At 40.5% G+C, this 14044-nt stretch overlaps 1 protein-coding gene across 2 annotated transcripts in view; it reads left to right on the top strand.

The window, feature by feature from the left end:
- The window catches only part of taf3 (TAF3 RNA polymerase II, TATA box binding protein (TBP)-associated facto), a 238621-nt gene that overhangs the window by 161056 nt on the left and 63521 nt on the right, over positions 1 to 14044 (top strand). For both annotated transcript variants that reach the window (XM_063072729.1, XM_063072728.1), the window contains one exon: positions 10716 to 12511. In XM_063072729.1, coding sequence (XP_062928799.1) covers positions 10766 to 12511 — 1746 coding nt within the window. In that variant the 5' untranslated portion in view covers positions 10716 to 10765. The remainder of the gene's footprint in view (positions 1 to 10715; positions 12512 to 14044) is intronic.

Genomic DNA, 14044 nt, shown 5'->3' with positions numbered 1-14044 from the left:
TCAACTAAAAAGAGCAACCAGAAAAACTAGGAGCACATCATAACGTGAATTAGAGCCCAATCCACAAACTATGTCAATTAAACCTTGCTCCGGCACCATCTTCCAACAGCATCAAGGGAGAGGGAGAGAGAGTTTAGAGTTTATTGAAACACAAGGAGCTTCCCTCAGGAGCAGCGAGCGAGCAGGAGAGAAAGAGATTGTCACACACAGACACCTTCCAACCGCAGCAGCAAGCAAGAGACAGGTAGACAACGTTGAATACTCATTCACCCTCCGCAACTGCCTCGACGATTTCAGTCTACCTCGGCATTTAAATCAGCAAGATCAGTGAGAAATGGAGCCGATCATAGGCCTGCGTCATGTCTTCAGATTTCCATGCCTCCATGCTGCTTGCTTTGCTCGCAGCCTCGTGGAACCCTCTCGGAGACAACAAAGCACCAGATAGCTCGATCGGCCTGAAAACACAGCACCAGAATGTAGATCACAGGCTCCAACAGTAGCAGAACCACATTTAAAATAAAAGGAAGACACAAAAAAGTGAAAGGAGTAGCTTCGTAAACCGTCTTGAAGATTTCGCCCTTCATACTGTTGTTTGCTGGCACCTTCTTCAGCAACCATTAGCTGATATTGGGCGTGAAGATTAATGTGGTGGCTGGGCTGCCATTCAAATGGATTGCTTTATTGGGATAGTAATGTACTACTTGTATGTTGCTGTATTTCATCTATCCATCAATTCCTAATTAAAAATTTTTTAAAATTATTTTCAACTAATAGAACAACTCCAATTTCTTTTATTTCATGTGCACTGTTGCCTTTAAACAATCTACAAAGAAGACCTGAAGAGCCCAGATAAAATAGCTAAACTATAGCTTTGTCTGTAATTAACGATTTCAATATTTCTCGCATTACTATCACAATCATGTCTATGTGATTACATTAGCCCATTACTAGAAGAGTGCTGCACTGCCAGGTGTAGTAATCTCAATGAGGTATTAAAAGTCTACCAATACAGGTGAATACTAGCCGTGTCTTGACTTTTTGATTAACATGAAGTCCTACTAATTGCCGACCAATGTTTCCTTTAAACAGCCACCATGAAAATCTGATTAGAATAGTTACTCATCTTACTCTCTGTGTGATTTTGTCGGTCACATGTAAAATGGCTGATGCATTTGGTTGTGAAATAAGCCATCGTGAAAGCACCTCCTCAGAAATGGTAAATATTTCCACATAAACAATTAAAATCAGCTTTATTTGTCACATGTACAGCAAAATATTGAAACATGCAGTAATATGCATTGCAGTACAACTAACTGCTGGAGGAACAGCAGTTCAGGCAGCATCTATGGAAAGGAATAGAGTTAATATTTCAGGTGAAGACCCTTCATCAGGACATCATTGAAATATATTGCTTTGCAACAACGTCCAACGCTGTCCAAAGATGTTCTGGGCACAGCCCGCTGGTGTCACCATGCTTCCGGCGCTAAATAGCATGTCTACAACTCGCTAGCCCTAACTTACACGTCTTTCGAATGTGGAAGGAACCGGAGCACTCAGAGGAAACCCACGGTCACAGGTGCATGTACAAACTCCTTACAGGCATCTGTAGGAACTGAATCTCAATCTGGCACTGTAAAGCATTACACTAACTGCTATGCTGTTGTAAATAGTAAATACTATTTACTTTTGTAAATATTAAAAAATACTATTTACAATTATGTAGACTGAACAGTGGAAGATTACATAAATTTTTCTTTGGAAATTAGATAAACAGATATTTTTCACATCTTTAAATCTCAATGTTACTAAGTCTAAAAAGCTATTCATCAAAGACTCTTATCGAATAAATAATAAAGTTTAACCTCAGTTACACCTCACGTGGATTATGAAACTTTGTTTTAAAAAGTGCCATTCTATAATACAAGTTTCATGCAAAAGGTGCTCATTTTCTGATTGCTGTGTTTACATGGAGATTTGCAAATTACAGAGTTATTCTGATTCTTAAGCTTATGCTTATCAAGAAAAAGTTGGAAGAGTGGAGAAGTTAATTTTGCAACAAATATTTTGATAAAGTATTGACTATTAAAGTTTGCTTTCTTAATTTTAAAAAATGTCAGTTTAAAAACAAATTAAAGTAAAACTTGAACTGTGTTGTTCAGCATTCTGAAATGCATTTGATATGAAACTGAAACCTAACGCTAGTAGCTATTTGCTGAGGAAATCTGTGCCTGCAGAGCATTTTTAGATTTGTAAGTATTTTGTACGCAGTTGTTTTTATTAAAATAAGACAGATCAATTAAGAATATCAACAGAGTATTTCAGTTTATAGAATCATATTCATCGTACGTTACCTAACTCAAAACTTAATGCTATAATAACAGTACAGATGTACACATTTGCAATAACCATTTATACTTATTACGTTGCACAATGAATCACAAATGAATTATTTTCACGCCTACTTATTGTAAAAACATTTACTTGTACCTATTTTAAAAATCAATTCTAGTTACTTTTTTCTACCAGGTAGTGTGAAATCTTATTTGCCATTATAGTTATTAAATGTAACTGACGTCATATAGTTACCATCTGTTGTAACAGATGGGTTACTTAATCCTTGACCTTGCCTTTTTGATAAAATCCAACACATTTCTGTATTAGTGTAGAGTTTACAATGTTGTGGCTATTTCTGAATGATTTGTACTTGAGTAGTTCCAGAGTTGGGGGATTTTAGTCCAAGGTTAGGCTATTGTTGGTCCCTTCTCAGCAAAAAATTGAGATGAGATTTGATAAAAACCTACAAGGTCCTGCTGGATTTTGATTGGTAAGTAGAGAGAAGCTGTTGCCATTTGCACATGGTTCAAGGATGTAATGACATAGATTCAGAGTGATGGGGAAAAGACACAAAGGGCATGTGAGGAAAATGCTATTTACGGAGCTGTCCTGATCTGGAACACTATGTAAACAGTCAATAGAAGCTTTCAATAGAAAATTAAGTAGCCATAAGGGGGAATAAAATGCAGACCTACGGGGAACAAGCAAGTGCAAAAGACCAAATGGGGGTTCAATTCCTGCCACTACTTGTATGGAGTTTGTATGTTCTTCCCCCGACCCTGTAGTTTCCTCCCACAGTCCAAAGACGTATGGGTTAGGGTAGTGAGTTGTGGGCATGCTATGCTGGTGCTGAAACTGTGCCCAGCACTTTCCTCGCTGATTTGATTTCATGCAAAACAAAGTATTTCACAGTATGTTTCGATGTACATGTGACAAATAAAGCTAATCTTTACATCTGACTGTCTATATGTGGTTAGGGTAAAAATCAAGTAGGCTTTGAACAAGTAAACCAAGGGCAACCAAATGTCCTTTTTTTTAAACCTTACCCTGAACATTTCTAGTACTTTAAGGTACTTCTATTTAGCATGGCGACATTTGCGGTCTGCTTCCAACGCACATTCAGACTGTGTTAGTCGTTGATGCAAATGATGCATTACACTTTTTAATGTACATGTGACAAATAAAGCTAATCTTTAATGCAAAATGCTTGCAAGCAAGTTTAATTGAATACAGAATTAGGTTTGCTGTTTCAATTAATATATCTCTATTAAGATTAAAATTAAAGAAGATAACATGACTCTGTTCTGCCTCACATCGATTTTTGTAACAGTCAGTTTGTAAGTTGTTTTTAATACCTCTTGCCTCTTTGGCCCTTTTGTTTGGTAAAGAAATGAGTTGCTTGCCCTAAGAAAACACTGAAGTAAATGCAGAAGATGTCACAGGCCAACTCATTAAACAACTTTTATTTGTTTTATGAAATATTGTTTTCCATCTTTTCTTTCAGAGGAGATGTACCTCCATCCTATGTTTAAGTGTTTGCAGATCTGATGCACGCCAATAGAGCTTTAAGTTTATATTAACTGGTGACTGAATAATAGTGAGTGATGAACAAAGGTGATTTAAAATATCTGAAGGAGGTAAAAAATGTAAGAGAAACTGCTGTTATCATAGCTTCATATCGTAAGCAACTGCTGGGCACCAATTGAGCAGCATGTGCTTGTCAGTCAAGCAACCTTTCAGAACAGTTGTCATTGGTGGTAACTATAGAAACCCTCCAACTATGCCCCTATCTTATTCAAGCAGGAGTTATATGATCCAGTGGTATTAACATATAGATTAGGCCATTCATAATACTGTAAATTGTTTCACCTTTCTCTGCTTACAGAGTCCAGTAGCTGCTTTACTCTGCATCGTAGAATTGTGCATTTGGATGTCACAGTGATTTTTAACTTTCTTAAAATGTAATATCTGTTCAGCTATTAAAGAAGAATCCTATTAATTCATTTTATTCCTCTTCTGAACACCTTTGTGGTTTACTACAATCTGAACAATCATGCTTACAATTGTAATAATAGGAGGGGAAGACAGCTATGTGAATATTGTGTGTTTTATATATTCTCACTCAGTATCTGTATTAATATTTGCTATGGGTCATGGCTTGCTACCTTGCTGTTTACTAAGAATTCTGAAGTTGACTGCATTTCTTTACAAATTGTAGTTTAAGGGCAGTCCTGGTGGGCTTTTAGTTGTGAATAATAATTTACTGTTTTCCTTTGAACTGACCAAATTTAGTGTCCAAAAGTGATTTTGCTGTTTGTAGTACTTGTATATATAAAATTACTCTTTGAATAATTTTTAATAGAATCACTTTGATAGGTCAAGTGCAGTTGTACTTTATGGCCATTGTATCTCATTGACTTACCAAGCACCTTTCCATCATGGATTTAGTTATTGGCAACATTTTCATGACAGCTCTTTATTAGTTCCACTCAGATTCAGATTTTTTTATTACATGTATGTTGAAGTATACAGTGAAATGTTTTGTTTGTGTTAACACCCAAGGATGTGCTGAGGGAAGCCCGCAAGTGTGACCACACATTCCAGCACTAACACAGTTTGCCCTCCATAGAACATAGAACATAGAATAGTACAACACAGTACAGGCCCTTCGGCCCACAATATTGTGCTGACCCTCAAACCCTGCCTTCCATATAAATTCCTCCATATACCTGTCCAGTAGTCTCTTAAGCTTCACTAGTGTATCTGCCTCCACCACTGACTCAGGCAGTGCATTCCACGCACCAACCACTCTCTGAGTAAAAAACTTTCCTCTAATATCCCCCTTGAACTTCCCACCCCTTACCTTAAAGCCATGTCCTCTTGTATTGAGTAGTGGTGCCCTGGGGAAGAGGCACTGCCTATCCACTCTATCTATTCCTCTTATTATCTTGTACACCTCTATCATGTCTCCTCTCATCCTCCTCCTCTCCAAAGAGTAAAGCCCTAGCTCCCTTAATCTCTGATCATTGTGCATACTTTCTAAACCAGGCAGCATCCTGGTAAATCTCCTCTGTACCCTTTCCAATGCTTCCACATCCTTCCTATAGTGAGGTGACCAGAACTGGACACAGTACTCCAAGTGTGGCCTAACCAGTGTTTTATAGAGCTGCATCATTACATCGCGACTCTTAAACTCTATTCCTCGACTTATGAAAGCTAACACCCCATAAGCTTTCTTAACTACCCTATCCATCTGTGAGGCAACTTTCAGGGATCTGTGCACATGTACCCCGAGATCCCTCTGCTCCTCCACACTACCAAGTATCCTGCCTTTTACTTTGTATTCTGCCTTGGAGTTTGTCCTTCCAAAGTGTACCACCTCACACTTCTCTGGGTTGAACTCCATCTGCCACTTCTCAGCCCACTTCTGCATCCTATCAATATCTCTCTGCAATCTTTGACAATCCTCTACACTATCTACAACACCACAAACCTTTGTGTCGTCTGCAAACTTGCCAACCTACCCTTCTGCCCCCACATCCAGGTCGTTAATAAAAATCACGAAAAGTAGAGGTCCCAGAACAGATCCGAATGGTATGCTGGCATTTATAGCAAGAGGATTCGAGTACAGGAGCAGGGAGGTACTACTGCAGTTGTACAAGGCCTTGGTGAGACCACACCTGGAGTATTGTGTGCAGTTTTGGTCCCCTAATCTGAGGAAAGACATCCTTGCCATAGAGGGAGTACAAAGAAGGTTCACCAGATTGATTCCTGGGATGGCAGGACTTTCATATGAAGAAAGACTGGATGAACTAGGCTTGTACTCGTTGGAATTTAGAAGATTGAGGGGGGATCTGATTGAAACGTATAAAATCCTAAAGGGATTGGACAGGCTAGATGCAGGAAGATTGTTCCCGATGTTGGGGAAGTCCAAAACGAGGGGTCACGGTTTGAGGATAAAGGCGAAGCCTTTTAGGACTGAGATTAGGAAAATCTTCTTCACACAGAGAGTGGTGAATCTGTGGAATTCTCTGCCACAGGAAACAGTTGAGGCCAGTTCATTGGCTATATTTAAGAGGGAGTTAGATATGGCCCTTGTGGCTAGGGGGATCAGAGGGTATGGAGGGAAGGCTGGTGCAGGGTTCTGAGTTGGATGATCAGCCATGATCATAATAAATGGCGGTGCAGACTCGAAGGGCCGAATGGCCTACCCCTGCACCTATTTTCTATGTTTCTATGACACCACTAGTCACAATCCTCCAATCTGAATGTACTCCCTCCACCACCACCCTCTGCCTTCTGCAGGCAAGCCAATTCTGAATCCACCTGGCCAAACTTCCCTGGATCCCATGCCCTCTGACTTTCTGAATAAGCCTACCGTGTGGAACCTTGTCAAGCAGTACAACACAGGACACAAGTGACAAGACAAGACCTGTTCCTCCCTCTCAAATACCCACCCACCCACACACAAACACAGTCCTCCAACCCCAGCACAGCCTGTCTTTAGCAGACTCATGGATTCACAGAAATTGGGCCGTCAACTACCCCAGAAGACTCAAAGGGATTCACAGACACAGGGTTCTGGCCATTAGACCTCAATTTCTCAACTTTCCAATCGATCTTCAGGCTTTGATGTAGGACTCGCTGATGATGACGGATGAGGATCTGAACTCCAGGCCTCGAAGGCCAGACACACCAATGACGGGACCTCAATACTCGGCCTCGAATGCTGGTCTCGCCGATTGGTGTACCTAAGTGACCTGGCCCTCATGACTCCTGTCTACATGGAACTCCAATTGCCGAACATGCCAGTGACTTGCTGGCCTGGGGAAGGTCAGGGTGGGGGCAATCAGCTCCATGAATGGCCGGCCTGACATCTGACCATGCCCACATCGCGGGCCTTCAAACGCACAGTGCAGACTTGTCCTCTAACTCCCCCACATCCCTGTCCCTAAACCCTAACCTGACCTCTAACTCCTCTCTCTGCCTCCAAAACCATCCCTATGAAGCCAAAAATACAGCTAAGGCTCAGCCTCGACAGAAACCGCAGCTCAGTGTCATCGTGACTGGAACTCATTCATGTCAAAAGATTCAAAGATTAGATTTATTTGTCACACATCGAAACATCAAGACATACAGTGAAATGCGTCTTTGCCATCAACAGACAATACAGTCCGAGGATGTGCTGACATAAGGGCCACAAGGGCCACCATGCTTCCAACGCCAACATAAAATGCTCACAATTTGTTAACCCTAGCCCATATGTCTTTCAAATGTGGAAGGAAGCCAGAGCACGCGGAGGAGAACCACACGATCATGAGAAGAACATACTGACTCCTTAGAGACAACAGCAAGAATTGAATCCCGATTGGTAATCCTTGGAGCTGTAAAGTGCTGGGCTAACCTCTACTCTGCCATGCCGCCCATCTTTGGGATTGTAGCTGATCTCATTATTAATTAGTTCCTGTTTAGCAAAATATTAATACTGAAATGTTCTTCAGTTTTGGAATGCTGATAACACAATCAGCCTGTTTGATTATAAATACCGTGTCCTTGTTTATAACTCTATTTCTCCTTTGTTGATCTTTCATTTCAGAGTTTCATGAATTGTTCAGGCTATTTAATTGAATTTCACCATTTTATAAGGAGTGCTAATTTCATTAAGTTCCCAAAAAGGCCACTCCAGGCTGTATACTGAATGTCCACTTTATTAGATACACCTGTACACCTGCTCATTATCACAAATATCTTATCAGCCAATCATGTGACAGCAATTCAATGAATAAAAGCATGCAGACATGGTCAAGAGGTTTGGTTGTTGTTCAGACCAGATATCAATCTGTGGAATAAATGTGATTTAAGTGACTTTGACTATGGAATAATTGTTGGTGCCATATGGGTGGTTTGAGTATCTCAGAAACTGTTGATCTCCTGGAATTTTCATGCACAATGGTCTCTAGAGTTTAGAGAATGGTACAAAAAAAATTCTAGTGAGCTGCAGTTCTATGGGCGAAAGCGCCTTGTTATTGAGAGAGGTAAGAGGAGAATGGCCAGACTGATTCAAGCTGACAGGCAGGTGACAGTAACTCAAATAACCACACGTTACATAAGTAGTGTGCAGAAGACCTTGAAGTGGATGGCCTACAGCAGCAGAAGACTACGAACATACACAAAGTGGCCACTGAGTGTACATTGCTTAGTTAATAATTATTAACAACCTATTTTCCTGGCATGTATACATAACAGGTGCTATATTGACAGTAGCAGACTGTAATTCCATCTGGGTACGCTGACATTTGTAGGCTACTTATGTTGCAATCTGTCTTCATCAGAACCCTTCGGAAAAATGTTATTGTCCTCGCCATGGTATCTTTTAAGAGAAATCATTTTGTTTTATAAAATCAGAATTATTTATTTTGTAAGTGAGTCGAATAAGCAGTGCAAGTCACCGCAATGCACAAGTGTCACAAAACAATCCAGCTCAACTTTATTTGCACTTTTTGGATAGGGAAATGTCCCAAGAAATGAAGTAAAACTATGTACTGAGTCAAAGATATTAGGAAAGGGATATTCATACTAGGATACTGAATGGTTTTGAAGAAAGATTATAAAATGGCAGAGAGTGCAGGGTATGCAACTTTGTATTTCCAGCCAGCATTGGTGGGATTAAAGGGAGAGAGTTGTGCAAGAGGTTTGGGTTTGAATAGAGTGCATTGATTGTGAGGCAAGAGACTGTAGATGCTGGAATCTGGAGAGACAAACCATCTGCTGGAGGAACTCTGCAGGTCAAGCAGCATCTGTGAAGGGGTCATCCAGTCCTGATACAGACCCGAAAAGTTAACAATTCCTTTCCCTCTAGAGATGCTGCTCAGCCACTGGGTTCCTCCAGCAGACTGTCTGTTCACAGAGGCTGAGAGTTGTCTAATTCAGCCAAAGTCAGTGGTCAGATAGGGAGATGAGAATTCATGATAAAGTTACAGAGTTTATAAAAGGAAAAAGTAGCGTTTGTCTGTCCAGTTTTTAGCAGAAGGAAATTGTAATTCATTTGAAGAGTGGAGGGACAATAAAGTGATGGTAACATAAATTAAAAGTTTTAGGTTTTATAGTCCTCAGTGTGTGTTGGATCATTGCATCAGTTCAGTACATTTCTGGTGAACTGCCGGATCTCTTCTGACTCACCTCAGCGCCTGAGAGAATGGTCTACTTTGCATGGTGCTCAGCAAGCTGGACATTAGAATTTTTCCCAGCCATGTTGTTCTTTCTTTCCTTTCTCCCCCACTTCTCTTCCTCCTCAATCAAATCTTAACTCCTTCTGTGAATGGTGGCAGACTATTAAGCAGCTAACTGGAGCACAAGGTTCCAAGAACATCCACATCCTCTGTGAGGGTAGAGCCCAACATTGAGTGCTAAGGAATGGGTTGAAACATCAGCTACATTGTCTAATCAAAAGTAATGATGTAGATGGCAAATCTCAGCTTCTTCCTGAGATCTCCAGTGTCACAAATACCAGTCTCCAACCAGTTCAGTTCACTCCACGTTCTTTCAAGAAATAGCTCAAAGCCCAGCTGCAGTACTAAAGGAACAAACCATGCCTCCAGTTCAGATGCAACCCTGACAATATGGAAAATTTCTTAGGTATATTCTGTTCATTAAAAACAAGACAAATCTAGTCTATCTAATTATAACTCAATTAATCTGATCTCAAACATCACCTGTAAGGTGTTTCTACACTTTCTCTTTGATCAAGTGGATTTTCCTATGGATGCTCTGGTTTCCTCCCACACTCCAAGCATGTATGGGTTTGGGTTAGGTTTAATTTACTATAATGATGTAATAATCTCTGTATAACCAAAGTATGCATATTAGAGTCTCAAGTGACTGCAGATGCGAGAATGTGGAGCCAAACAGAGCAAACTTCCTGGAGAACTCAATGGGTCAGACAGTGGAAACAGAAGGATGATCAACGTTTCAGGTTGAGACTCTGTTTCGGGGCCATTATATGTTGCCTTTGAAATGAGGGATTAAAGTGCCACTTGCACTTGATAGTTCAGGTGATACAAAAAATTGCATTGCCGTAAATTAAGAATTAGGTACCTGTTCCCTTCGTTTGAATGAACAATGTGTACACTCACGCATTCTGGCCAGAGTTCTTCATTTAAACAATGAAAATGAAATCACTTTTTCTTTTAGTTCATCTATTATTCCTGAAGTATGTTATGAAGATATTTCTCTGAGAATGCCTCCATAACAAGTAACTGCCATTGATTGTAGTGACAGATTGAAGTAACAAATAGTGATTATTGGCTGTAATACCATGAAAATGATAATTCTATTTAAATTGCAAGTTGCATCTTGTTTATGTGTTGCATTTTGTTCAACAGAGGAAGAAGAAGAGCAGGTCCCCACTGATGGAGGTACATCAGCGGAAGCAATGCAGGTCCCTCTTGAAGAGGAAGAGGAGGAAATGGAGGAGGAAGAAGCAGTTAACGATGAGAACATTTTGGGCAAAAGACCACTGGAAAGCCCAGACTCGGTCGATTTACCCGTTGCAAAACGAGCCCGAACAGCTGGATGTAAAACAGAAAGCCCTGAAGGTGTTTTGGAACCCAGAGAACCTTTAAGTATGATCAACTCTCAAAGGGTGCCTCCTGTTTTGTCTCCAGTTCCACCACCAGATCATTCTGACTCACTGCCACTTTCCCCTGAACCTCCAATGCTTGCACCAATACCCAAACCATCACAACTTTCCACCCCCAAAACTTCAGATTCTAAAGCATTTACATCTAAAGTCAAATCGAAGATCTTGTCTTCATCAACTCAAAAACCTAAATCCCCAAAAGGAGCTCATTTGGCACTTCTGGGAAGCCCCATTCGTTCTCCAAAAGCTTCCTTAAAAACGGACAAAAAATCACCAATGCGCACAAAAAGTCCCAAAAGCCCTAAAAGTCCTAAAGTACCACCAAATGTTTCTCATTCTATAGCCAAGAACGAAATGCCAAACAGAACACCTTTGTCTGTCTGTAATTCTGGGCTTGAAAAGCTTGGTAAAGAAAACATTCAAACGAAACAGCAGTCACATACATCGATTGAAGTGGAGAAACCAACTCTTTCAGATACATCGCCAAAAAAATTGCCAGTGCCTGATAAGAGTATTGATGACTCTATCGATGCTGTTATCGCTCGTGCTTGTGCTGAGCGTGAGCCCGACCCCTTTGAATTTTCCTCAGGCTCAGAATCCGAAGGGGAAATCTTCACCAGCCCCAGGAGACTTACTATTTCAGAGTCTTCAACCCCACGGATGTTTTCCCTGTCCAGCAGCTTTAGTAGGGGGAGTGCAACCCCTGTGTCATCATCTGCCCCAACAACTAGCACAAATGTGTCATGGACGTTAGACGATTCCATCAATGAAGTTGTTAGGAAGGCAAGCATGGGTACACCCCCTTCTGTTCCTGCATCAGTTCCTTACCTGTCTTCCCCATCTGCTTCGCCACCTACTCCAGAACCTCTCCTCAAACTCTACGAAGAGCGTACAAAGCACACGTCTTCATCTGATGTGAAGAAAAAGCTGAAGAAAGAAATTAAGATGAAAATTAAGAAAAAGGAAAAAGAAAAGCTGAAAGAGAAGGATAAAGAGAAAAAGGAAAAGGGTAAAGACAAGGAGAAAAACAAGGAGAAGGAAAAGGAGGCCAACAAAGAGTCTAAACTTTTTAAGGAACTTCCTAAAGACCATGAGGCAGATCCATTTAAATTTAGACTGAAAGATGACATAAAGGCAAAACATAAAGATGGGAACACTAAAAAAGACAAAGAAAAACACAAGGAAAAGAAGAAAGAAAAAGAAAAGGGTAAGAAGGATAAAGAAAAGAATAAAGATAAAGATAAACATAAAGTTAAGAATGCTTTAGCACCAATCCCATTTGTTCCAAAAGAACCCCTGTTCAGTACCCCAAGCAGCGTTAGGAGTCCGTCTGTTTTGCCTTCAGTGCCTCCTATGGTGCCAGAAAGACTATTTGAAGAGAAATCTAAAGAGAAAGACAAGAAGAAAGACAAAAAGGAGAAAAAGAAAAAGAAAGATAAGGACAAGGACAGGATGAAAGAAAAGGAGAAAAAGGAGAAGGAAAAGAAGGAGAAGGAAAAGGAAAAAGAGAAAGAAAAGGATAAGCATAAACATGAAAAGGTATGTAATACTATAGTAAAATGCTTTAAAAGTGAGTCTTTAACAACACACACAAATAGGTGGAGGAACTTAACAGGTCAGGCAGCATCTGTGGAGAAAGCAGTCAATGTTTCTTCTTCAGCCCTTTACCTCTTCTACCTGTCACCTCCCTGCTTCTCACTTCATCCCTCCTCCCCCACCCACTCCCATCCCTACTAACCTATGACTTTCCTCTCTGGCTTTTTCATCTTTCCTTCCCAGTTTTGAAGAAGGGTCTTGGCCTGAAATGATGACTTATTTATTCCTCCCCCCCCCCCCACCTCGTAGATGCTGCTGGCTGCTGTCCTGGTGAGTTCCTCCAGCATTTTGTGTTCGTTGCTCTGGATTTCCAGCATCTGAAGAATTTCTTGTGTTTAGTGAGTCTTTAATATTTAAGTATATTCATTGCAAAATTGAACTACTATCTAAAATATTAATTATTCATCACAAATTACACTGGACAACAAATTTTTTTCAGAAGTGTTGCTTCTTCAGTTTTTTATGGTTATGTTAGACCACTTGAAGCTGAACACAAACATAATTTCAGGCCACTTATATTACATAGGAATTTGGAGAAAGGAATTATTCTTTTATTGAATATAATGCAGTTAATTGCATAAAGGTGCTGTTGCTTTGTGGTGCTGAAAATGTCAAGTTGATTATTTTCATTTGTACTCAGTGTCTGAGGCTTCTTGCTTCAGTGTCCAACCAGCCAGCATTGATGAATTCTAGTTGCCCTGATAACGTTTGTGCGTTACTGCAATGTCCTGGTGAGACCTTTCACCATGCACGTCACTAACAGCGCCAAGATCTGCAGGGAAGAAGTCTAAATGGGAATGCAGAAAATGAATCTCAGTCCCACGTTGCACTTCAGGGTTTTGTCTGCTTGAAGCATGTTGTCAGCCAGCTGCATATAGTTTGTTGCTCTGCAGCTGCCAAGAAAATTTTCAACAACATCCTTGAATGCTTTCCATGCAATTTTCTCTGATCCCACTAGAAGTTCTTCGAATTGTCAGTCATTGATGACCTGTTTGATTTGTTGACCAACAAAAATGCCTTTCTTAATCTTGCCATCGATAATGCTGGGAAACATCTGTCCCAGATTTCGAAATCCTTCATGCTAATTTTTGTGCCTGGTGACAATAGTTTCCGTCTTTGTATTCTTGAACCCAATAATTCTGCCTTTGACAAACCTAAGTCTTTGACCAGGTCATTTAACTAAAAGTGAGTTATCGGATGAGGCTCACTGGACATAAAGGGTTCAAAATTAGTATCTGTATCAGAGTCGATTTCCATTTCCAGCTTTTGTATCATGGCATAAGATCATAAGACATAGGAGCAGAATTATGCTATTTGCCCCATCAAGTCTGCTCCACCATTCAATCATGGTTGATCCTTTTTTTCCCTTCCTCAGCCCCACTCTTGGCCTTCTCCCCATAACCTTTGATGCCATGGCCAATCAAGAACCTATCAATCTCCACCTTAAATACAACCAGTGACCTTGCCTCCACAGCT

This window comes from Mobula hypostoma, chromosome 20 (genome assembly GCF_963921235.1).
Source record: "Mobula hypostoma chromosome 20, sMobHyp1.1, whole genome shotgun sequence".
In the NCBI taxonomy this organism is placed as follows: Eukaryota; Metazoa; Chordata; class Chondrichthyes; order Myliobatiformes; family Myliobatidae; genus Mobula; species Mobula hypostoma.
This window is presented reverse-complemented; position numbering and strand designations above follow the sequence as displayed.